At 32.9% G+C, this 24,748-nt stretch overlaps 5 protein-coding genes across 5 annotated transcripts; 2 read left to right on the plus strand and 3 right to left on the minus strand.

The window, feature by feature from the left end:
• Nucleotides 1-1,846: 1,846 nt before the first annotated feature.
• Nucleotides 1,847-4,077, minus strand: LOC108217907 (cytochrome P450 CYP72A219-like). Its single transcript, XM_017390814.2, has 5 exons — nucleotides 3,687-4,077; nucleotides 3,382-3,599; nucleotides 3,030-3,274; nucleotides 2,549-2,933; nucleotides 1,847-2,448 (listed from the first exon to the last, which is right to left on the minus strand). Exons 1-5 carry the CDS (start codon nucleotides 3,964-3,966, stop codon nucleotides 2,023-2,025), a joined length of 1,554 nt encoding a protein of 517 aa, XP_017246303.1. The 5' UTR covers nucleotides 3,967-4,077; the 3' UTR covers nucleotides 1,847-2,022.
• A 268-nt stretch (nucleotides 4,078-4,345) lies between these two features.
• LOC108216472 (EP1-like glycoprotein 2) lies at nucleotides 4,346-5,928 on the minus strand. The gene has a single exon (XM_017389237.2). The coding sequence runs from the start codon at nucleotides 5,829-5,831 to the stop codon at nucleotides 4,467-4,469; it is 1,365 nt and encodes a 454-aa protein (XP_017244726.1). The 5' UTR covers nucleotides 5,832-5,928; the 3' UTR covers nucleotides 4,346-4,466.
• A 4,272-nt stretch (nucleotides 5,929-10,200) lies between these two features.
• LOC108219329 (cytochrome P450 CYP72A219-like) lies at nucleotides 10,201-13,633 on the plus strand. Its single transcript, XM_017392715.2, has 5 exons — nucleotides 10,201-10,715; nucleotides 11,648-11,868; nucleotides 12,193-12,437; nucleotides 12,533-12,917; nucleotides 13,063-13,633. Exons 1-5 carry the CDS (start codon nucleotides 10,436-10,438, stop codon nucleotides 13,486-13,488), a joined length of 1,557 nt encoding a protein of 518 aa, XP_017248204.1. The 5' UTR covers nucleotides 10,201-10,435; the 3' UTR covers nucleotides 13,489-13,633.
• A 678-nt stretch (nucleotides 13,634-14,311) lies between these two features.
• Nucleotides 14,312-15,676, plus strand: LOC108217473 (epidermis-specific secreted glycoprotein EP1-like). The gene has a single exon (XM_017390302.1). It carries the CDS (start codon nucleotides 14,312-14,314, stop codon nucleotides 15,674-15,676), a length of 1,365 nt encoding a protein of 454 aa, XP_017245791.1.
• Nucleotides 15,677-15,950: 274 nt separating this feature from the next.
• LOC108218415 (cytochrome P450 CYP72A219-like) lies at nucleotides 15,951-19,228 on the minus strand. Its single transcript, XM_017391339.2, has 5 exons — nucleotides 18,873-19,228; nucleotides 17,775-17,995; nucleotides 17,202-17,446; nucleotides 16,722-17,106; nucleotides 15,951-16,540 (listed from the first exon to the last, which is right to left on the minus strand). The coding sequence occupies exons 1-5, from the start codon at nucleotides 19,150-19,152 to the stop codon at nucleotides 16,115-16,117; spliced, it is 1,557 nt and encodes a 518-aa protein (XP_017246828.1). The 5' UTR covers nucleotides 19,153-19,228; the 3' UTR covers nucleotides 15,951-16,114.
• Between the last annotated feature and the right edge of the window lie 5,520 nt (nucleotides 19,229-24,748).

Here is a 24,748-nt window from a genome sequence, read left to right on the forward strand (position 1 = left end):
TAAAATCCGTGGGTATTCGATTGGGATTGTTTGAAATCCATTAAAAGATTGGGATTGTTTGAAATCCATTAAAATCTTGAGGTATTCAATTGAAATTTTAAATTATGCTACAAAATGATGGTATTCAATTGGGATTTTTTAAAATCCATTAAAATCTGATGTTTGGATTTTTTTGCATTTCATAAAATGATGGATTTTGTGGCATTCTTCAGTGTATTTTAAGTTTTTTGAAATCCCATCAAAATCAATGGGATTTTGAAGCCTTGTGCTTAAATCCCATAAACTCTGCGACATTTTATCAAGAATCCGCACAAATTTAAAATCACACACAATCCATTATAATCCATAGACTAAAAACAATCCATTAAAATCTCAATCGAATACACCCCGTAACAAGTGTAGATGTGCAACAATCAAAGATTGGAATTTAGTAATTAGGGTTTCACTCTGTGTGACAGTTGAGTAAAGTAGAATGAATTACCGCGCCTCTTTTTTTAGAGGGCACCTTTATCTGTTTTTACTATCTACCCCTTCAATATAAAGTTCACTTGAACTCCAGTCGCTGTAAAATTTAGAAAATGAGGTAAAACATGGCCACTATCTTTGAAATTTACTCAAGATATAATATATAAAATATTATAAAAATTAATTTAACTCCAAAATTTTTTTAATGTAGGGTGTTAGTATGTATGTAGAACTCTTTAGCGGAGGTTAAATATGACTGACTGATAAGTTTTAAGTTTAGAAAGTCTGTTTAGGTAACTTATGAGTTTTTAATTTGATTTTGTTTCAGATTATTTAATTATGGGAAAAAGTAGCACACAAGTCTCCCTACACCTATAAATACTCCTATAGGTCGTAGGGTTTTGGATCACCTAAACACAACATCCTTTCTCTCAATATCACAACCCTACCTCTCTCTGGTGATAATAGTTCTCTTGATCGATTTCTAACTCGGTGTGCCGTTCTTCTGCAACGATAATTGAAGGCTATTTATACAGTATTAAAAAAAATAAAAGTTGTTGCAAGCAAAGGTAGTTATAAACCGCAATGTGAGAATCGACAAATCTAAACACGGGAAAAGAATATAGTCTTTGACATGATATTGATGGATGATAGTGATGTATGTTTGTTGGTTATTTTTTTATAATATTTGTTTTGTTCATCAGACATGTTTGTTGTTAATTTTTATATGATTTATTTTATAAACAGGAAAAAATTATTCTTGCATTATTTGTTTGCTTCGTTTAAGCAACTTTTAAGTGAAGACTGTTCATACAGTATTAAAAAATAAATATTGTTACAAGTAAGGGTAGTTATAGACCATTATCTCACAGATTTAAGTAATATGTTTTTGTGCACAATCAATCCAAAAAAATTGGAGGAAGGTGACAATATAAGAATACGATTACTTTTAAAAAAAAACACAAATAAAATTAAGATTCGTAGTGCTTTAAATTGTTAATTACGTGTAATTTTTTTTTTTCATTTTTTCAACATGAATTATGGTCCAATTTTGCAATTTTATATATTAGTATTCGTAGTACATCAAGATTTTTATAATATAAAATTTATTTTATCCTAAATATTAATTTTCAATCATTAATATAATGTTTATACACAACCACAAAATTATTGTATTCTACAATTATTAATATTAAATCATTAATATAATTTTTATAGACCGCCGCAACGCGCGGATTCTCAACTAGTTTTTATTAAAAGAAGGTTAAAAAAATTAATTTATTGAAAAAATACCTCAAACTAACTTTCAGTTTTAAGTCAGTTTCTAGCTTATCGAGTAATTTTTGACTTTAAAGAACAAACTTTTTTTTGGAAACCCCGGTAAGCCCTCGCTTTAAGCCGGACAAACACTCCTGAATACTTAAATGGCAAAAATGTATAAATTTCATACAAATTATGACATGAAAAATAAACTTGTGACACAACCAACTCTACACATAATAGAAATCACTCAAGTACATTAGTGCCTCCGGAGGAGAAAATTCATGGATCCACTCTCTACACCGCTTTAAGAATCAAGTTTGCACCATACTGTGGTTGAAGGCTTATGACTGCATAGGGAGCATGTCTATAAGATGGCGATAACATAAAAGAAAAGCGCTGTAAGATCATTGATATTGCAATTTTAGCTTCTAGCATTGCAAAATTTTGTCCAATGCATATCCGGGGTCCTGAGCTGAATGGGAAATATACTGTTTTTCCATTTGTTGCTTTTAACACACCGTCAGAAAATCTCGCAGGGTTGAATTCCTTTGCATCATCACCCCAAATCTCTTTGTCATGATGCATTAGGATGATAGATATTTGCAGCAACACTCCAGCAGGAAGCGCTATTTCTCCTAATTTAATATCTTCAGATGTAGTTCGAGTGAGTACAGTTCCAGAAGGATATAATCTTAGAGTCTCTAGCAAAATCATATTGACCTGCACAATAAAAACATTCAAAAGCTTTAATATTGCAAAATTTTAACTTGTTAATATGTTTCATCATAACCTTTTTACCAGGGGGGTATAAAGGACTTACAACTTTAAGGCGATTCAACCCTTCAAGATCCGGCTTATTGCTTCCAAAGGCCTGCAAAACCTCTTCTCTAGCGCGTTTTTGCCAATATGAATGCTGACTCAATAAAATCATTGTCCAAATAAGAAGATTTGAGGTCGTCTCTTGTCCAACAAAATAGAATAGCTTGCATTCTTCGATGATATCATTAACACTCATTGCATATTTCATGTTTTTGTTTTCTTTAATTTCTGCAGAATTTGATTCCAGCAATTGGCCTAACAAGTCATGATGGATACGCTTCCCTGCTTGCATTGCCTTCAAGCGCTTGCTAATGATAGGTGTAAGTGCAGCTCTCACTTCATTGCTTATCTCCTTCATCCTTCTAGTTCTTTTGGTTGGCAAATATCTAGGTTTAACAAGTTTCATAAAAATTAATGCAAGTAAAGGGAATACTGAAAGATTTTATTTAATAAAGAAACAGAATAAAGAAAGAAATAAGAACCTCATTCCTGGGAGGTACAAAGTTTGTGCAGCTTGCATCACTAGCTCTGCTTGTTCTTTCTGTAGTTGAAATATCTTTCTACCTTCTGCATAGCTACTTCCGAAGGCTGTGCGTGATATGACATCACTCGTTAGGGTCTCTATATAAGGCCATACATCCAACTCGCACTGCCCCTCTGTAGAAACCATCTCCTTCCATTTGCTCATGATCTCACTACAGCTCAAATACATGGCTGGCAGCATATCCTGTTAATAAGCATCATAAAAAAGAATCACATTAGTAGTGAATACCATATAGAAACTTAGACAATATCATTTGTTGAGTTCTATAGAGGAATTTGTATGGGGATGACCTTTAACTTCTCCAAATGGAAGGCAGGCTTCATGATTTTTCGGTGTTGGGTCCATTTATCACCCTCAGCAGTGACAAGTCCATCTCCGATTAACTTGGTTAAAGGGTTGCCACTCGGCTTCTGGAAGGTAAAGATTTTATTCAAGACCTCTTTTATAAGATCAGGATCCGTGATGTAGACTAATGGTTTTGGTCCCAGCCATACAAATGACTTCTTTCCTGCAAGAAAGTATATAACATGGTTGTAGGCATTTAGAAACTGAATAAAATATGTAATAATAATCTAGCAGTGAAGAAATTGCTTACCATGTTTACTTATAGCAGCATGTACCGTTGGGGCTACAAGGGGTAGAATATCATCAGAAAGACCGATGCGTTTGGATCTTGCTTGTTTCTTAAGAGCAGCAAGTTCTCTGATGTCTCCATACAAAAGCCTGTAGGAGTTACCTTTGAAGCCCTGGTCTCTCAGCATCTTTTCGAGTTTCTTAGGCCTAATCCAGACCCAGTTGAGTAGTCTCCATGCAACCACCACCACATATGCCAAAAACAGGCTCCCTGTCACCTTGAAGCAGATTTCTAACTCCATAGCTTAGTGTGTATGTTTCTGAGAAAGATGGTGAGCAGGCAAGATACTTATATGATGCTTAATTATTCGTCCCTGGCATCTTGTAATTTAACTGAGATTCTTAATCATGTTTACTTGGGTATTTCCTCTGTGAGCCATTTGTGTTTTGATTATTAATTTTAACCATTTTCAAATTGTTCTTGCTTTCTTATATTTCATGTTTGTCTTTAGTACAATTCTGACCTTTTCTAAGATAATTATGCTTGTCTTTAGAACGAAAACAAATCTAAAAATTCTTTTTGAAAAAGTCATGCTAAAATATGTTGCTAGCCCATATCTTATTCTTATGTTAGAGAACCTGTATTGTATGTGTAAAACCTGCAAGTTATTGGATAAGTAATGGGAAGACAATATTTTTTCCTTTATTAGATAACCAAACATAATGATACACTTGAAAAGAACAATTTCTTCAAGAGTTTGTTCATTTTTGATTACAAGCAAGCTTAGTTGATGAAGGCAGGTCATTTGATGGCCTTCTTCTGCACCTTCAGATACGCTGTTAACTTGTTTTCTGTATCTTTCGGATCATGGACCTGTAAAGAAAAAACCTCAGACAGTAGTAGACATTCCCTGCTAGGAGGATCCGGTCCATCACGAAATATAGCTGCTTTACAGGAACAATCCTTCACACAAGCACTCTTACACGTTTTCACATCAATATTGGACATGGTGAAATTATTAGATGAAAAGTAATCGACATCCTTAAGCTCTAATAAATCCTGATATTTTGAAGCAGAGCAATTCAGAGGAGTTATTTCAGCACAACCAAGATTAGGATGCTTTTCTTGCACCTCTCTGAAATATTGGACTCCACTGCTGCTTAATCCAGGACAACTACATTTCCCACTGGAGCATATACCATATTTTCCACACACCAGAGGGTAAGTACATTTACCTGAAAACCCTGTGAGAAGATCTGCTATAACCTTCCATTTCTCTTTCCATTCGTAAACCCTCAAATGCCCGTCGAATTCCAGTCTCATGTATTGCACTGATGATGCTGGTGGAATGGCAAATATTTCTAGTGGCGCCTGTTTCCATGAATGAGGATAAATGCCAAGGCTTCCATTGAGGAACTTGACATAACTAGGCTTTTTACTCTGCTCTGAAGTAGTCACATAGTTAGTGTAATAGTTCTGGGGAGGATTGGACTGTATATAAGCAAATACACCCTCATCATTCACAAGAAAAGAGTATATACTAACTCTACTATCCGTCTTGGAAACACTTGAAATAAGTTTCTGCCCATCAGTGAGCGTCTGCCCCGGGACCAAAGCATCAGTTGGATGATCAAAAGATTGCCAAACCACCGCCTTGCGTTTACTGTGAAGTACTAGATTTCCAGTGTCAGTTAAGGCCAAACCAGCAACAGATTTACCAGCAGTTTTTGTAGACCAGGCTACAGAACCATCAGCGTCTCGCAGCACCAAGTCACCATCTGATGTGAGCTTCAGAGTGGCATTGATTTTAACAGGATGGTCTCGGTTGGCTGACCAGACAACTTGTGGGAATGAAACAGTAGGTGAAACAATCATTGAGGCACTGTTTGTCTGAACAAGAAAGATGGCCAAAAGATAAGAGTCACATTTTCCATTACAGTAGAAGCCACAGGCAAATCTTTGGCCTAATGTTCCTCTTATAAGAATGGCTCTAACAGTTGAACCATCGCCAAATTGAACAGAATGTGGAGCAGAAGGATCATTGATCCATGTGGTAGAGAGTTTTGCTGTAGGATAATCAAAGGGTTGAGCACATACTAGACTTGGAGAATTGTGTATGAACAAGATTAAGAAAACAAGACAAGTGGAAACTAAGTTGAAAGCCATTAGCTCCACACAAAGTTGGAAGACAAACAAGTGGAAACCTCAATAAGTAGACATTGGTCTTGATCACTGTTTTGTTTTACACCAGCTGTGGAAGAAAGAAAATATGAAAGGCGCAATAACAACATCCTTCTAATAACCTACTCCCTCCTTCCCTATTCGTTTGATTTTTTGGGATCAAATTGATTGAATTTTACATATATCAAATAATTGAAAAAAAATTATAAAAAATATATTACTAGAATCTACATTTATTATACTATAAAATGTATTTTTCAATTTTTAGATTTCATACACTAATAATTATTTATTATCGGTCAAAGTTTGGTCAATTTGATCACAAAAAATCAAATAGGATAAAAGAAGTGGGACGGAGAGAGTAATACAAATGGATATTTTGGTGTATGGTTGTTTTGACTGGTTTATATGTCAAATATAGCGCACTATAGCAGACAGGTGGAATATAATTTAGGGGGATAAAATGATTAATAAATGTGATATCAGATGTGCTTGTATCGATAGAGATATATAATATATGTATTTCATAATTAAACTTTCCTTTCTAAATTTAGTTAAATTATAATTTTTGAAAAAGATATAGTCTATTTAGCAAATGGCAAAAAACTAAATAGTGAATTTGTTGTTAAGATTAATGTCACATCAATTATTACATCATTTCTAAAAAATTTAACAAAACTAATTGTATAATCTTCTATGAAATTTATGCATAATTTAAATATTTGACCGAAATTTTTTACTACATGATGCTTAAACCGAAAGTTTTAAAATATAATATGTATGCTTTAAAATATATATATATATATATATATATATATATATATATATATATGTATAGTCATCATTTATCCATATAATATATCCATAAGGATGATAAGATCCTTTATCATTTTGGATTACCTGTGGGCGCCTATGTAATTAAACACGTTTCTCACGGACGGTGCACATGGAAAATGTATTTAGCGACCACTAGTTTTAAGCAATTTTGACCGCGTCACTGACCGAATTGTAAAAGAAAAATATAATCATCATTTCAAGAAAAAATATAAATAAATTACATCAGCAAAATCCGATATTAGTTACACTGCCATTACGATTTTGAATTATAGTAATCAGAGTATTTTAATTTTGAACTTTTAACTTTTTTCTTTTTTCTTGAATAAAAACTTTTAACTTTTGATCACGGGGAACATGGCGGAGGCCTCCACCACTTTCATTGGGCCTACGAGTAATAATTCCACGTTTAGAAACCAGGTCCTCCACAGATCCAAAGCACTTGGTCCAGTATAGTGTATACTGTTTCAAGAGTAAAAAAACATATTCCGAAATTTGCATACTTTCAAAAATTGAAAACATGTTTCAAATTAAATTTCCTAATTTACTGTTTCTTTCCGGTGTTGAACACAAAAGTAAAAGTGAAATATTGAAAGTGAGCAGACTTAATTTAATAACAATATAAGCAACTGCTAACGTTGAAGTACAATTTTTTTTTTTTTATAAGCAACAACAGTCAAATATGTGTAGGAGATGATCAGAAGCATGACAGATAAATAAACAGACAAATAAAATTGACGCAGCCATGCTTGATATTTAGGTATTGTTTGGCATTGTTGTTACAAACAGCAACAATAATTTTTGGCTGAAAAACAGGTGAAAAATTGTTAAATAATAAGATAATATTATAACACTTAATATTATATAATATTAAAATATTAAAATAAAATATTAACTTTAATAGATATAACATATTAAATAAAGATAATTATATGAATATATCTCGGGGCATAGCTAGATTTAAATAAGGCAGAAAGGTGTTGAAGCTGAGATGGATCATGGATGTTATAAATAATTGCTACAAACTCAGAGACCACATGAAAGAAATCAATCTTTTGGCTAGCAGTTCTATGATTGGAGGACCATTACCCCATGTCTATATTCAGTACCACGTATGCTGATACTGGTCCATACATTTTCTTAAACCTTTTTTTAAATTCTTGTCACTATTTTCAAGATGCTATAGGTTTATAAATTCAAAAAGTTTCTTGTTCGATATAAAATTTTTAAGTATTAATTTTTTATTCTAAAAATTTAAAACAATTTATTAATTATATTTTATGAGAATCTTTAAGAAAAACCCTTTCCTCGAGGACAGATATTTGATTTTATTATAGTAAATTATTTTCCTCGATTATTGCTCTTGTTTCAAATATGTGGTGATCGTATAATCCAATTATTAAAATTTCATATATTATATTTTAGAAAAAACTTTATTAAATACGATTGTTTTGTTATCCAAAATCTGGTCAATGAAGTATTCCCATTCATTCCAATAATGTTTGAAAATTTTATAGCTTTCAAGTCAGTGTCATATTTATTATTATTAATAATAATAATATTATTGGTCATCTATATATTAATTCCTGTCAAAAAAAACATCTATATATTAATATTTTATGTCTACATTAAAATATATAATTATATACTATATTATAAATATATAATTATATACATATCTAATGTTTAAATAAATTTCATATTAAACAAAGTCGATCCCAAGACAAATTTAATTTCTCTTTGACTTCTATCCACATATAGTATAATTAATTTGAACTTTCCAATGGATTTCAATGTAATAAATAGTTTCGGAAAGGGATAATAACAAAAACTATTATATAAGCATTAATTTTGAACTAAAACAAAAATTTAAACAATAATGGTTAAAAAAATAAACTAAACAGTAACAATAGAACATCAAAATACATTGAAAGTAAATATAAATAATATATGAGAAAAATGAGAATGAGATTTATCTTGAACTTCAGAGATTATGAAAAGAATAGTTCTCAAATACTTCAAATTCTCAAATCATAATAGTCAACCCATCTCGTTCATCGATAAATCAAAACAACTGAGGATTACGTTCGGTATTCGGTTGGAATTTCTGAAAATGAATTATTTATCAATTTCAAACGTATACAATTCGAATTTTAGAAAATAAAATATTATAAATGTTGAATTGGATGCAAAATGATACATATTTATCAATTATAATTTAAACAATAATAATGAATTGTGTATATGCATTTTTCTCCCAATTGAATCATTTGTACCCAATTTGATATCTGTAAATTACTCTCTAAAATGTATATCACAATCTTTAGATATTCAATTAAAATTTTTAATTATGTTACAAAAATCTAATCGTATTTAATCAGAATTTTAAATTTTGTTTAAAAATTTGATGATATTAAATCGAGATTATTTAAAATTCATATTAAAATATGATGGTATTGAAATGTTGATATATTTTTTTTGAATTTTATAAAATAATGAATTTTACAGGATTGTTGAGTGTATTTTAAAATTTTTGGAACCTCACCAAGTTCATGATATATTCAAGTATCGCACTTAAGGGTGTGTATTCAAAAGATTTTAATATATTAAAATAGTTTGTGGATTTTAATGTATTGTATCATTTTAGATAAAATGTCATCGAGTTTATAAAATTTTTTAGAATTCAAGCATAATATTTTAAAATTTCATAAATTTTAGTGGAATTTCAAATATCTTTAAATACATCGAAAAATCTCACAAAATTTATCATTTCATGAAGTTCAAAAAAATCATCAACATTTGAATTTTAAATAATCCTAATTGAATACCATCATATTTTAAAATATAATTTAAAATCTTAATTGAATTCAACCAAATTTTGTGACATAATTTAAAATTATAATTGAATATCCCAAAATTCTGATATTTTTTTAAAATCCGAATTGAATATACTCAGATTTTATAACGATATCTTTTAAAATCTTAATTGAATAGACTCTCTAAATCCAAAAGAAAAAAATATATCAATTATACAACATTTTATCAAAATCCGCATAAATCAATATCATATATAATCCATTAAAATTAATGAATTATATATATCTATTAAAATACCAATTCGATACTCATCCTCGTATTGTTCTCCCAGAATATTGTCTTTCAAGAAATATTAAAAGAAAACCTTACTCCCTCCGTTTCTATTTACTTTTCTCGTTTGAAATGTCGGGACTGTTCATAACATGAGACAAATTACTAATTTACGCGACTAAATATAGTCATGAGTGATCTTGTTGGATTCGTATTCATGAGTACTTTAATATGGTGAAATTTTTATATTTAATATTAATACGCAACTAAAGATATTAATGATTAAAAGTGTGCATTGGCAAACGTGAAAAGGACAAATGGGAAAAGTATTAAGAAAAGGACAAATGGGAAAAGTATTAAGAGACGGAGGGAGTATTAAAAATTGAACCAAAGATAGACATATAATATAAAAAAGGAAGAATCTACTTGAATGCTGACCTCTTGTTCTAACATGTTGTGTTGAGGTTTCGAATTTTATTAATGACAAAAAGTGGGTGAATCTGTTAATTAACAAAAAGACACCTACATTGATATATAGAAGTGATAACAACAAAATTCAGAATCTGTTGACCACAAGGAGCCAGAGCCGGATAAGAATATCATCATTAAGCAATCACAAAAGGATCTTGCTTGTTCACACCATCTTTCTCAGAAACACTCACTGAGTTATGGAGTTAGATATATACTTGAAGGTGACAGGAAGCTTGTTTTTGGCATATGTGGTGGTGATAGCATGGAGATTACTTAACTGGGTTTGGATCAAGCCCAAAAGGCTGGAAAAAATACTGAGAAATCAGGGCTTCAAAGGTAGCTCTTACAAGCTTTTGTATGGAGACATGAAAGAACTTGCTGCTGCTAAGAAGCTAGCAAGATCCAAGCCCATCAGTCTTTCTGATGATTTTCTGCCCCTTGCAGCCCCAACTGTGCATATGGCTATGAGTAAACATGGTGACCAATTTCTTCCCTCTTACTCTTTATTTACTTGTATGGGTCAACGTTGTTATTTACTTGTGTGGATGATGTTTTTGATCAACATGTTAATAATTGGGCATTTGGTTCATGTTTAATGAGTCTGATTAACAAAAATCGGAACCTGTCATATGTATCATGTATGTGTTTGGATTAACTATTTTGTGCACGGAGGGAATCTCATTCCCATTTCATAGATAAATTATTCCTTCCCCACTCTTTAGGATACTCAACATACCTCTTATTGTTATTCTCATTCCGCACTTTTTAGATACTCATTATTATACCTCTTATTGTATTCCCGATTCTCATTCCCATCTATCATCCTGGTTTTGATGACAGATGGGAATGAGAATCGGGAATAACAATCCCATTCCCACTTCATCGGTAACAAAATTACATACTCCCTCCGTCCCTATTTATCTGTCCACTTTAGAAGTAAAAATTTGTCCCTATTTATCTGTCCATTTATACTTTCAAAACTAATTTAATGATAGTTTTTCAAATATATCTTCATAATTTCAATTTTCAAGGCTTGACTTATTTAAAACTTGGTTGAATTCATGTTTTCAAGACATAAAGTAGGGGTATTCCACCATTTTCAAGATATTAATTAGAGGTATTTAATGAAAAAGTTTATACAATCAATTATTCCTTGGTATGTGTTTTTTTTCCCAAAATGGACAGATAAAAATGGACGGAGGGAGTAGTATTTTATTCTCCTGTGGAGGCAACTTTAGGAATGATTAAATAGTAGTCAAGAGCCTTGAAGTGGTCTCTCCATCAAATTACTCAATCTCAATCCAAAAATAATAAACATGTCTTCATTTAAGTACTGCATATGAATTCTTATACCATTTTATTGTAGTTTCCAAATGCCAATAACAGCACCATACTATACTTTCTTGCAGGAAAGAAGTCATTTTTATGGCTGGGACCAAAACCATTAGTCTACATCACGGACCCTGATCTTATAAAAGAGGTTTTGAATAAATTTAATAACTTCAAGAAGCCAAGGGGAGGCAACCCTTTAACAAAGTTAATCGCAAGTGGACTTCTAAGTGCTGAGGGTGATAAATGGACCGAACACAGGAAAATCATGAATCCTGCTTTCCGTCTGGAAAAGTTAAAGGTTATCCCCATACTAGTTTCTCTACAATACAGTGATGTTTTGTAATTGAATTAGTACAGTTAAATTTCATGTGGAACACTCACGCAGGATATTTTTCTAAGTTTCAGAAGAGTGCTTATTGAAAATTAAGTTGTAATTGCTTTTGTTTGCAATTTGGATGATAAACTTTCTCTTGGTTCGTAAAAAAATTGTTGATCTTTTATTAGTAGGTGGACTAGGATTATTTAATTCATGCTAGGTGTCAGACTGAGTAGATAACTTGCCAGTGGTCGCTATGTGGTATTTACGACTATAATGTTTCTTTCTTATGATGTATATAAACAGGATATGCTGCCAGCCATGTATTTGAGCTGCAGTGATATCATGAGTAAATGGAAGGTGATGGTTTCTACAGAGGGGCAGTGCGAGTTGGATGTATGGCCTTATTTAGAGACCCTAACGAGTGATGTCATATCACGCACAGCCTTTGGAAGTAGCTACGCAGAAGGTAGAAAGATATTTCAACTACAGAAAGAACAAGCAGAGCTAGTGATGCAAGCTGCACAAACATTGTACCTCCCAGGAATGAGGTTCTTATTTCTTTCTTTATTCTGTTTCTTTATTAAATTTATCTTCTGGCATTCCCTTTACTTGAATTAATTTTTCTTAAACTTGTTAAACTTAGATATTTGCCAACCAAAAGAAATAGAAGGATGATGGAGATAAGCAATGAAGTGAGAGCTGCACTCACAACTATTATTAGCAAGCGTTTGAAGGCAATGCAAGCAGGGGAGTGTTTTCATGATGACTTGTTAGGTATATTGTTGGAATCAAACTCTGCAGAAATTAAAGAAAACAAAAATATGAAATATGCAATGACTGTTGATGATGTCATCGAAGAGTGCAAGCTATTCTATTTTGCCGGACAAGAGACGACCTCAAATCTTCTTGTTTGGACAATGATTTTATTGAGTCAGCATTCATATTGGCAAGAAAGGGCTAGAGAAGAGGTTTTGCAGGCTTTTGGAAGCAATAAACCAGATCTTGACGGGTTGAATCACCTTAAAGTTGTAAGCCCTCTGATATGCTCTTGGTTAAAACTGTATGATGAAAGTTTTTTTTTGTTAAGTACAAACATATAAAACATATTACATGGAACTTTAAATCTAGGTAGGTACATACTGCAGCGGAATTTTAAATGTTTTTATTATGCAGGTCAATATGATTTTGCTTGAGACTCTGAGATTATATCCACCTGGAGTTGTACTCACTCGAGCTACATTTGAAGATATTAAATTAGGAGAAATATCCCTCCCAGCTGGAGTTTTAATGCATCTACCTATCATCCTAATGCATCATGACAAAGAGATTTGGGGTGATGATGCAAAGGAATTCAACCCTGGGAGATTTTCTGACGGTGTGTTAAAAGCAACAAATGGAAAAACCGTATATTTCCCATTCAGCTCAGGACCCCGAATATGCATTGGACAAAATTTTGCAATGCTAGAAGCTAAAATGGCCATAGCAATGATCTTACAGAACTTCTCTTTTCTGCTATCGCCATCTTATACACATGCTCCCTACGCAGTCATAACCCTTCAACCCCAACATGGTGCAAACTTGATTCTTAAAGCGCTATAAAGGAACCTGCGTTTGATGTCAGATGGTCGGACACCTCAAGTTACTCATTTGTATCAAAAATAAAATTTATAGCTTGAAGTTTCTTGTATACATTGTATTTGAATTGTTGGTTTAAATAAGTTGTGGAGGCCTCTTTATCTCCGAATCTGCTTCAATCAAAGAAGCTTCCTACTCTGAATTTCAATGAAAATGGAACTTTATCTAATTAAAAAATTATTTAATACAATTTTTTAAGTATTATAAATTGATCATCAGCTGCTAATATTTTGCTTTAAAACAGGGCCATCACATTCTCGCCTGGAGCGTCCAAGAGTAACGCGTTGTTTACATGCGTCTGCGAACAAAGTTTGCTATATTCAGCCTATGCAACTTTGTTTGCATACATGTATACGGTGCCAAAATAATAGTTTTATTTGTATCAATTTAATATTTTTAAAGTAATGCATGGGCAAAGTCCCTAGGTATGTATCGAACATGAGAATTGATTGGAATCCCGGTTCCGAATTTGTTCCTGAACGTCTAGTTGATAAAAATTGATTGGACATGTATTTTAGAAATAGAAGGGTCTTGTATGTTTGTATGCATATAAATAGAAAAAAATAAATGACACCACATGGCATTTCGATAATAAATTTGGGAATTTTTTCCGGTCCATGACATGTTTTTACTTTTTTACAGCTAATAATTTCATTCTTTTACAGCTGTGGGCTGATACAAAACAAGCTATCCGATGCAGATGGTTGAACAAAGTCCCAGGCCTACTTTTATATAGAGGCTCCTGCTTGTTTCGTTTACATTTTGTACCAAGTATTGTGTAAGATTGATGGCTTCCAACTTGGTTTCAGCTTGCCCTCTTTTTGTAATCTTGTTCTTTGTTAATTCTCCAAATTTGATTTTAGCTAAGCAGTTTGATTATCCAACTGCAAAACTTGGTACTTCATGGATCAATGATCCTTCTGCTCCACGTACTATTCAGTTTGGGGATAAATCAACTGTGATTCCCGTTCTTTTACGAGGAACGTTAGGCCAGAGATTTGCTTGTGGCTTCTACTGTAATGGAAAATGCGACTCTTATGTCTTTGCCATCTTTCTTGTTCAAACAAACAGTGCCGCGTTTATTGTATCCCCTACTGTTTCATTCCCACAAGTTGTCTGGTCAGCTAACCGAGACCATCCTGTTAAAATCAACGCGACTTTGACGCTTATGTCAGATGGTGACTTGGAGCTGCGCGACGCTGATGGTTCTATAGCCTGGTCAACTAAAACTGCTGGTAAATCTGTTGCTGGTTTGAACTTAACTGACACTGGAAATCTAGTGCTCTTCAATAAACACGAGAAGGTGGTTTGGCAATCTTTTGATCATCCAACAGATGCTTTGGTTCCCGGACAGAAGCTCTTGGAAGGGCAGAAACTAATTGCAAGTGTTTCCAAGACTAATAGTGGACTTGGTTTGTACTCTTTTGTTGTGAATGATCAGGGTGTATTTGCCTATATACAATCTGATCCCCCTCAGGACTATTACAATGGTTATTTTTATAGTAGTGTGAAGAGTAAAAAGCCAAATCTTGTGAAGTTCCTGAACGGAAGCCTTAGTTTTTATCCACATTCGTCAGAGAAAAACGTGTCATTTCCTATATTTGATATTCCCCCGGCATCATCAGTACAGTACATGAGATTTGAGCCCGATGGACATTTGAGAGTGTACGAATGGAAAGATCAGTGGGTGGTTATAGCAGATCTTCTCACAGGGTTTTCAGGTAAATGTGGTTACCCTCTTGTGTGTGGGAAATATAGTATATGCTCAAACGGACAATGCAGTTGTCCTGGAGCCAGCAGCAGTGGAGTCCGATATTTTAGGCAAGTAGAAGAGAAGTATCCTAATCTTGGTTGTGCTGCAATAACTCCTCTCAGTTGTTCTGCCTCAAAATATCAGGATTTTGTGGAGCTCAAAGATGTTACTTACTTTAAATTCATCTCCAGCATTGCCAATACTAATGTGAACAGGTGTAAGATTGCTTGTCTAATGGATTGTTCATGTAAAGCAGCTATATTTCGCTATGGATCAGATCCTTTGAGAGGGGATTGTTTACTACCATCCGAGATCTTTTCTTTAATGGACCATGATCCGGATGAGGCACACTACAACTCAACGGTGTATCTCAAGGTGCAGAAGAAAGCCATCAACTGAGCTGCCTTCATCAACTTAGGCTCTCAGTAATAATCCCAAAAATTCCAACTCTAAAATAAACTGTTCTTTTCAGGTGTCACAATGTAAAACTATGTTTGGCTACCAATAAAGTTAAACAAGTACTCCAATAAGGAGAAAAACAAATATGTTTCCACTACCTGGTGAATGTAGCAAATTTCCACGCTGTATAGCTGGGAGGGAAGATAATGACAAATTAACACCAAATGGTGCAGATTACAGCTTAAGAAAGACAACGAAATACATTTGGCTAAGATACCACAGACAAAGATTTATTTTCCATTATTTATAATGAAGAGTCGAACAAGGCTACAGACAATGAAGTATAAAGACAGTTTCAAAGCAAAGTACAAGCTACTCAATCCCAGGTTTATATTCCAACATCTAATCAAACATCAGCTACCCGTACATGTCAGGTTCTCATAGTGCTTTTAGAATCAAGTTTGCACCATGTTGAGGTTGAACAGTTAGGACTGTGTAAGGAGCGTGAATATAGGATGGGGAAAGCACAAAAGAAAAGCGTTGTAAGATCAACGATAGTGCCATTTTAGCTTCCAGCATTGCAAAATTCTGTCCAATGCAAATCCGGGGTCCTAAGCCAAATGGAAAATATACTCCTTTTCCCTTTGTTGCTTTTGACACGCCCTCAGAAAATCTATCCGGATTGAATTCCTTAGCATCAGCACCCCATATATCTATGTCATGATGCATTAGGATGATAGGTAGCTGCACTGTAACTCCAGCCGGTAGAAATATCTCTCCTAATTTGACATCTTGATATACAGCACGATTTAGGAAAACTGCGGGTGGGTATAATCTTAGACTCTCAAGCAAAATCATATTAACCTGCAGAACAAAGACATATAAAGCACTAGTCCGACATGTACCTTTGTCAATATACAAATTATTGACCCTTTTCTGCTATCATATTATACATCATAATATTTGATAAACACTGAAAAAAGTTCATACTTGCAAGTTGACAACTTTGTTAAATACGTTACCAAGTGCTTATAATAAAACTTACAAGTTTGAGGTGATTCATTCCATCAAGATCTGGTTTATCCTTTCCAAAGACCTGAAAAACCTCTTCTCTGGCGCGCTCTTGCCAATCTGAATGTTGACTCAATAGAACCATAGCCCAGGTAAGTAGATTTGAGGTTGTCTCTTGTCCAGCATAATAGAATAACTTACACTCTTCGATAACCTCATCCACAGACATTCCACATTTCATATTTTTGTTTTCTTTGATTTCTTCAGAATTTGATTTCAATAATAAACCCAACAAATTGTCATGAATATACTCTTCTACTTTCATTGCCAGCAACCGCTTGTTAATCATAGACCTCAGTGCAGATCTCACCTCACTCTCAATCTGCCTCATCCTTTTCATTCTTTTGGTTGGCAAAAATCTACATTTAAAAGATTCTAATAAATATCAACCCTAGTAGATGAAACACCAGAAGATTTTATACAACTTGCAAAAACAGAGATGAGGAATAAAAACCTCATTCCTGGGAGGTACAATGTTTGTACATCTTGCATGAGCAGCCCTCCTTGTTCTTTCAGTAGTTGAAATATTTGTCTCCCTTCTGCATAGCTACTCCCAAAGGCTGTCCGTGAGATGACATCAGCTGTTAGAGTTCCCAAATCAGGCCATACATCCACCTCGCATTGCCCCTCAGTGGAAACCATCGCCTCCCATTTGCTCATGATCTCAATACAACTTAAATACATGGCTGGCAGCATATCCTGTTTATATACATCATAAAAAAGAAAGACAATGGTTGTTGATACAATAGAACAAATACTGATGACAAAATATCTTCCTGCTTGGCACTTACTATCATTCAGATAGTACTGATAAAAATGACACTATAATTAGGTTTTATATCATGGAGCAACGGATCAAAAATTCTTTTACTTGAATTAAGTTATGTAATTGCATCTATACTAAAGAAAGTCACCTGGAGCAAAGACCTAAATATATCATCAACATATTTCTACTAACAAAAACAAATCAACTTAACGTTTAAAAACAGCATCTACAACTTCGAGCCAAGATAGCTACAGGCATGACCTTTGACTTGTCAAGATGGAAAGCAGGATTCATAATTTTCCGGTGTTCGGCCCATGTCTCACCCTCAGCACTCACAAGTCCACATGCGAGCAACTTGAATAAAGGATTACCTCCCCTGGTTTTCTGGAAGATAGAGGTCTTATTTAAGGCCTCTTTTATAAGATCAGGGTCCGTGATGTAGACCTCTGGTCGCGGCCCTAGCCACAGAAATGACTTCTTGCCTGCAACAAAGTATAAAGCACATGCTTTTGTAGTAAACAACTTTGTAAGGGTAGAGTTTACTATTTATGGAAAATTAAGATGAAAAAATCACACATGCTTTGCTGGGACTCAAGCAAGGGTTCCTACTGAAAACTCAAGCATAGAAACCTTCTTGATTAACAATAAGAAATCTTTTGCTAATTCCCTGATGAAACATTCTTAAAGAAAGAATTTGTGTTTAACAACTTTAAAGAGTGAGAGCAAAAATACCTGGAGAAATAAATCACCTTTTCTTAAATCACCTTTTCTTAATGCTCTCAAGACCTAGTAGTACAGTAGATGGGCTAATTTCCAATTACTAATCACATGACGCCTCGGAACTGGTATGGGTTTGAGGTATCAATATCTGATATCATGAGTTTGGCTGAGTGCTCGAATCAATATATACAATTTTTATAAAAAAATAAGTTATTAATATATATTAATTAAAAATATTAATAAAATTATTATTGTCATATATTATTGCATCATTAATTTAATTTTATATCAAACATTAATATTTCATTACTTAAATAGAGATAAAAAATAAAAAATAAATGCATCTCATACCTTCATCTCATACCCACCTCTCTCCTTGGTATCAAAAACTCATATCTTGGAAGTTTAAGGTATGTGTTTCAGAATTTGTTTTTCCCAACCAAACATTAGGTATGAGTTTGGAATAGACAAATTTTATAAAACCCACGAACCAAACACCCAGATTTTATATCTGTATATAAGTTTGTCCATTTAAGCTTGACAAGGATAAATTACCTTTCTCTTGAACCTAAATGTGTTACGGAAAGGTTTACCAATATTATATTATATATTCACATATATGCACTTGAAAACACGTACCGTGTTTACTAATAGCAGTAAATATAGCAGGAGTAACGCGAGGTATAATATCGTCAGACAAACTGATGGGCTTGGACCTGGCCTCTTTTCCAGCGGCAGCGACTTCTTTAACGTCCCCATACAAAAGCCTGTAAGGGTTTCCTTTGAAGCCCTGATTCCTCAGAATCTTTTCCAGCCTCTTGGGCCTGATCCAAATCCAGTTGAGTAGTTTCCAGGCTGTCACCACCACGTATCCCAAAGCCAAGCTTACTATAAGCTTGAAGTATATATCTAACTCCATGACTGTGTGTATGAGTGTGTGTAAAAGAAAGAAGGTGAAAGAAGATACTAGTGTCAGTGGTTGATGATTTAGAGTGAGGACGAACGGACGATGATATTTATATCTGTTTTCCTGGTGAGAATGTCAAAAGAGTTGGGCGAAATTTGGAGTTTAAATAAGAGTTGCATGCATAGTGTGTATATAAAGTATACACCAAGCTGGCCAAACGGGCGGGCCGGGACGGTTCGGGCCGGTTCATGCGGTTTCCGGACCGTCGCCGGTGAAACCGTAACCGGCACGCCAAGATTGGCGGTCTGGGCCGGTCCTAGCTGGGCTGGAGAAAATCAAAACCATAACCGTATAACACGGTTTATACGGGTTAGACGGGTTATACGGTTCGGGCCGGTTCAACGGTTCACGGTTCGAATTCGACGGTTCCTTAAGTTCACTGAGGACCAGTTGAGCAAACTTTTATAAATTAAATTAAATTTTACCTTTTTTTAAGTTTCAATTTCATTTTAAAATGTAAACTTTTATGTTTTCATATAAAACAAAAAATAAAATATAAATATCGAGTGTATTAAAATAGACACTTTTTATTAAAATATAAACTTTTTATTTTGTTTAATATATAAACTTCTATATTTTTCTAATATAATATAATGGAAAAGAGAGAATCTTAATATTAATTTAATTAAAAATTTGAAAATAATTTTATGATAGTTGACATTTAGTTTAAAATTGAAAAATAAAAAATATAATATCAAATATATTAAAATATAAACTTTTTTATTTCGTTTTAAAATATAAAGACGAATAAAACGGAAAGAAACCGTGAACCGCGAACCGCGGTTCCACGGTTCAATCACGGTTCACCGTGCCAAGATTGGACAGACTGTCAAACGAAATAATAAAAAAATACACCCTGCTTCATTCTTTCATAGAATTGGAAGTAGCGAAACACGGGCCGGTTCCGCGGTTCAAGCGGTTCCAGCGGTTCCGCGGTCCGGTTCCGCCCTGCTAAATATTTTTTTATCACAAAATTAAAAATATCTTATTTAATAGTATATAATATAATATATAATTATTATATCTAAATCAGTTTTAATATAACAAAAGTGAAAATTTTCTTATTTTATAGTATATAATATAACATAAAATTATTATATCAAAATCAGTTTAATATAACTTATAAAATTATTAAGTGGTGATGATTTATAAGATTTTAAAATATAAGTTAGTAGAGTGGTTAATAATTTAATTATAAAATGACATTTTTAAATAAAATTTAATTTATGTAAATATAAACTTAATATTTAAAATTTAAATCAAGCTAATTTATTTAAATATAAATTTGATACAGATTACGGTATAGAATTCCACGGTTAAACCGCGGTTTTGCGGTTCGCGGTTCAAACCGCGGTTAAACGGTTCCAGCCTGTGCGGTTCAAGCGGGTTAAAGCGGTTTCGGGCCGGTTACGGTTCGGTTTCTCGATTCTACACCCGTGTTCGGCCCGTACTCAGTTTCGGTTCATGCGGTTTTCGAACCGGCCCGTGTTTATACGGTTTCGGGCGGTTAAAAACACGGTTCGGGGCGTGCCGGTTCGAACGGTTCGGCCCGTTTGGCCGGCTTTCACCATGCATGTTGTGTATCTGAATTTTTAATTAAACACATTGTTTGTACTTTAAATATTTAAGTGTGAGCAATACGTGCGTTAGTTTTTAGTTAACAGACTTCTGTTAACTGCTTACATTGTCTCCCTGTTGTACAGTGAGCCTGTCCGGGCCATATTAAAAAAAATGATTACTAATCCAAAATAAAGTAAAAAAAATGGATCAAAATGACTAAAAAGTTACTCCCTCTGTTTGGATATATTAGTCTCTTGACTTTTTTGCACGCACATTTAAGAGCTTTGACCGCACATCTAAAATTATTATTTTTAAAATTTTCTTTTTATGAATAAAAGTATTAGTGATATATTTTAATTCACAAAAAGAAATTTTTAAAAATAATAATTTTACATGTGCGGTCAATGCTCTTAAAAGTGTGTGCAAAAAAGTCAAACGACTATTATATCCAAACAGAGGGTGTATATTGTAAGTGCTCCTACTTGTCTATGAAACAAAAGCAGAACGGAAACAAACAGCCCCACAGTATACTGCTTTTCCTTTCTTTGACCCACTTGATAGCATCTTTAATAGGCTCTTAAATAGACTCCTAACTCAAGATATAAAGAAGATGTTCAAAAATTGAGCTCCAAGAGCCTCCTAGAGGCTTTAAAAATCTTAAGAGCCTCTTCTCTCTCCTTTAATTTAAGAGTTACTAGTTGGCTCTTAACTTTATAAAATAATCATTTCCTTCCATTCTTACATTAGACTCCCACTACATAACAAATGTTTGAATTCAAAATATAAATAAAATATAAATTAAGAGCATATATAAAGAACATTGTTGGAGTTGACACTTTTAATTTTATATTAACTTACTAGGAGTATTTTATATTATATAAAGGAGCCAAAACTTGGAGATGCTCGAGCGAAGTTATTCTGAGGTTAAAAATTTTTACTCCCTCCGTCCCCTTTTACATGTTCCCATTTGACTTTTGACCAGTCAAATTAACCAAATTTTGACTAAACATTACAAATTATCTTTTCATTATTTTTGAAAACTGAAAGTTGCATATTAAAATACACTAAATATACTTTCTAATGATATAATTTTTATTATTTTTTGAATTATATGATATATATAAAATTTCAGTCAAAATATAATCAATTTGACTGGTCAAAAGTCAAACGGGGACATGTAAAAAGGGACTGAGGGAGTATAACCAGCCCATGTGTTCATTGACAATGCCAATTGCCAAGTGGAGTGAAGTTGTGTCTGGGACGGGGAGTGCACTGAATGAAAGATGAAAAAGAGAAAGTAAAGAAAGTTAATGAAGGTTAGGAAAAACAAACGGTAGCCCACACATTACAAATATTTGTATATTTAAAGTACATAATTTGTTCTATCAGGAGCTGAGGTACACAAAATGTATAACATGACTATTTTAGATATTTAGCTTTTTAAATAATTAGGGAGTATATTGAAATAGGAGTTTGATTAATTATATAATTAGATTCTAAAAAAATTGTATCTGATTTGATTTTAGGTGGATTCAAATAAAATATGTAGTATGTGGTATGATTGATATAAAATGTTTGGAATTTAAATCTAGTAATTTCAAAATCTCATTAATTTTAATAGGATTTTGTCAAATTTAAACTATATTGAACAATCCCATAAAATTTATTTTCTTTGTCTCCTTTAATTGCATATAATCTTTTTCCAATATTTTATACATATTTTAAGGTGATATAATTCCACTTTCATAATTTATTTTTAACATTTTTTTAAAATTTAAATATTGAATTTTGTTTTTAAAAAAATAAAAAAAAAATTATAGACTGTAATTTAACGGAGCATTAAAATGCACGCCGAGACCATTCCCAAAGTATACAACCTTAACCTTTTGGAACGGGGAGAGCATTATTATGAAGTTAAAAAAAAAAATATCAAATAATACATCACTATTCGATTATCTTCGTACTTTACTAAATATTAAATTAAATAATCTCAATGAATATCATCAAAATTTTTAAATATTTTAATATATTAAAAATATTATTAAATTTTACAATATAATTTGATATCTATATAAATATTTTGAAATACTGATTTTTTTTAAAACCTGCATTAAATATAACTGAATTTCATAAAAAAAAAAAAAATTGATGCTCTGATTGAATACGCCCCTAACGGCTAACAAACCGATGAGGCGATGAGTCGATGACATCTGGCGGAAAATTTATACAGAAACAGGTGAAGTGTCTCGATGGGGGGGACCGAACTAAACACGTGGGTGTATATTATTTTGAATTTTGTGCTTTGAGGTTAATGTTACTTAGGGTTAAAAATGGGGCGGGTTGGGGGCGGGGACTTCATTTCCCAGCCCCGCCCCACATAATTTTTTCCTGCCTCATCCCCGCCCCATTCCCCGCGGGGATTTATTTTTAATCCCCATCCCCGCCCCACCGGGGACTTAATATAATTTCGCCCCGCCCCGCCCCGCTTCTATAATATTACACCTTTAAATAATTATTTTAAAATTAATTAATTTTTTCTTCAGAATTTAATAAAAATATAGGAGACATGTATATTAAAAGCAAAAAACTAATTATAATAGAAATCAAAGAGACATGTTATACATTGTAAAATTATAGTTTTGTGTATTAAAAATAATAATATTAAATATAATAAATATATTATATTAAATATAATAAATATATTTTATTAAATATAATAAAAATATTATATTAAATATAATTATTTATTTATATTAAATATATGTGGGGCGGGGCGGGGAATCCCCGCGGGGATTCAACAAATACCATACTTGCCCCATATTTTGGCGGGGCAGAAAATCATTCCCCGTCACTGCCCCATTCCCCATATTAGCGGGGCGGATCTGCCCCATTCGGGGCGGGTTAGGGCGGGTTCCCCATTTTCCCCACCCCATTTTTAACCCTAATGTTACTCCCTCCTTCCCATTTTAATAGTCCACTTTGCAAAGAAAAAATTTTCCATATTATTTGTCCTACTTCTTTGTCCAATACAATTTTATACAAGTTTCAATGTTAACATTTATTAGCATGTACAATTTTCATGATTTACAATGCAAACTATGTTGACTTTTAACAAAATGAATGAAAATTTAGTACTCCCTCCGTCCCTATTTATCTGTCCACTTTGGAAGTAAAAATTTGTCCCTATTTATCTGTCCATTTATACTTTCAAAACTAATTTAATGATAGTTTTTCAAATATATCTCCATAATTTCAATTTTCAAGGCTTGACTTATTTAAAACTTGATTGAATTCATGTTTTCAAGACACTAGGGAATTATGCCCGCGCTTCGCGAGCTCCCACTAAAATTGTTTAAAATAAATAAAATCAAGCATTTCAAATATGTTTTAAAAATATGTGAATTAATAATATTAATACCAGCAACTGCGAAAGGATGACCATGAATACTTCCCTTGTTACGAAGAATTCACATATATTTGTAGTGATCCGAAAAAATAAATATATTTATCTATTCGAACTATTGATCCAAAAATCCGAAAAAATAAATATATTTATCTATTCGAACTATTGATCCAAAATTTTTTTAAAAAAATAAATAGATGGCTGTAAGACCAGTAAATAAAGCTGTGAGATATATTTTTTACGATCATCGTTATAAAAAAAATGTTTACTTATAAGGAACAAACTATTAGAATTATGTTTTTTCTCAATATTACAATTTAATCTAATACGCTGACAAATTATATTTTTTGGATTTGGTACACATTGACTACATGTATAGCTCACTAAAACATATTAATTTGGAAGTCAACTCTTCTTTACACACGTCAGTGGTATTGAACTCAAATTTTAAAATGTAAGGATGTATCTGATAAATTAGAGGATCTCGGATGCCTGATTAACACTTTCATTCTAAATTCTTGACAATCTGTACACTTTATGGAAACTCCGGATTTTGATCCATTGTTGTCATGAATAAGAATGACA

Source organism: Daucus carota, chromosome 4 (assembly GCF_001625215.2).
Source record: "Daucus carota subsp. sativus chromosome 4, DH1 v3.0, whole genome shotgun sequence".
Lineage (NCBI taxonomy): Eukaryota > Viridiplantae > Streptophyta > Magnoliopsida > Apiales > Apiaceae > Daucus > Daucus carota.

Excerpts from the sequence above, each read along its gene's own strand:
- LOC108217907 (XM_017390814.2), bottom strand. The coding sequence starts at position 3,966 with ATGGAGTTAGAAATCTGCTTCAAGGTGACAGGGAGCCTGTTTTTGGCA. Across the intron at positions 3,600-3,686 it reads TGCTGCTATAAGTAAACATG|GAAAGAAGTCATTTGTATGG; the intron begins GTAAGCAATTTC and ends ACTTTCTTGCAG. Across the intron at positions 3,275-3,381 it reads TCCATTTGGAGAAGTTAAAG|GATATGCTGCCAGCCATGTA; the intron begins GTCATCCCCATA and ends GCTTATTAACAG.
- LOC108216472 (XM_017389237.2), bottom strand. The coding sequence starts at position 5,831 with ATGGCTTTCAACTTAGTTTCCACTTGTCTTGTTTTCTTAATCTTGTTC.
- LOC108219329 (XM_017392715.2), top strand. The coding sequence starts at position 10,436 with ATGGAGTTAGATATATACTTGAAGGTGACAGGAAGCTTGTTTTTGGCA. Across the intron at positions 10,716-11,647 it reads TATGGCTATGAGTAAACATG|GAAAGAAGTCATTTTTATGG; the intron begins GTGACCAATTTC and ends ACTTTCTTGCAG. Across the intron at positions 11,869-12,192 it reads TCCGTCTGGAAAAGTTAAAG|GATATGCTGCCAGCCATGTA; the intron begins GTTATCCCCATA and ends GTATATAAACAG.
- LOC108217473 (XM_017390302.1), top strand. The coding sequence starts at position 14,312 with ATGGCTTCCAACTTGGTTTCAGCTTGCCCTCTTTTTGTAATCTTGTTC.
- LOC108218415 (XM_017391339.2), bottom strand. The coding sequence starts at position 19,152 with ATGGAGTTAGATATATACTTCAAGCTTATAGTAAGCTTGGCTTTGGGA. Across the intron at positions 17,447-17,774 it reads TCCATCTTGACAAGTCAAAG|GATATGCTGCCAGCCATGTA; the intron begins GTCATGCCTGTA and ends GTATATAAACAG. Across the intron at positions 16,541-16,721 it reads GAATGAATCACCTCAAACTT|GTTAATATGATTTTGCTTGA; the intron begins GTAAGTTTTATT and ends TTTGTTCTGCAG.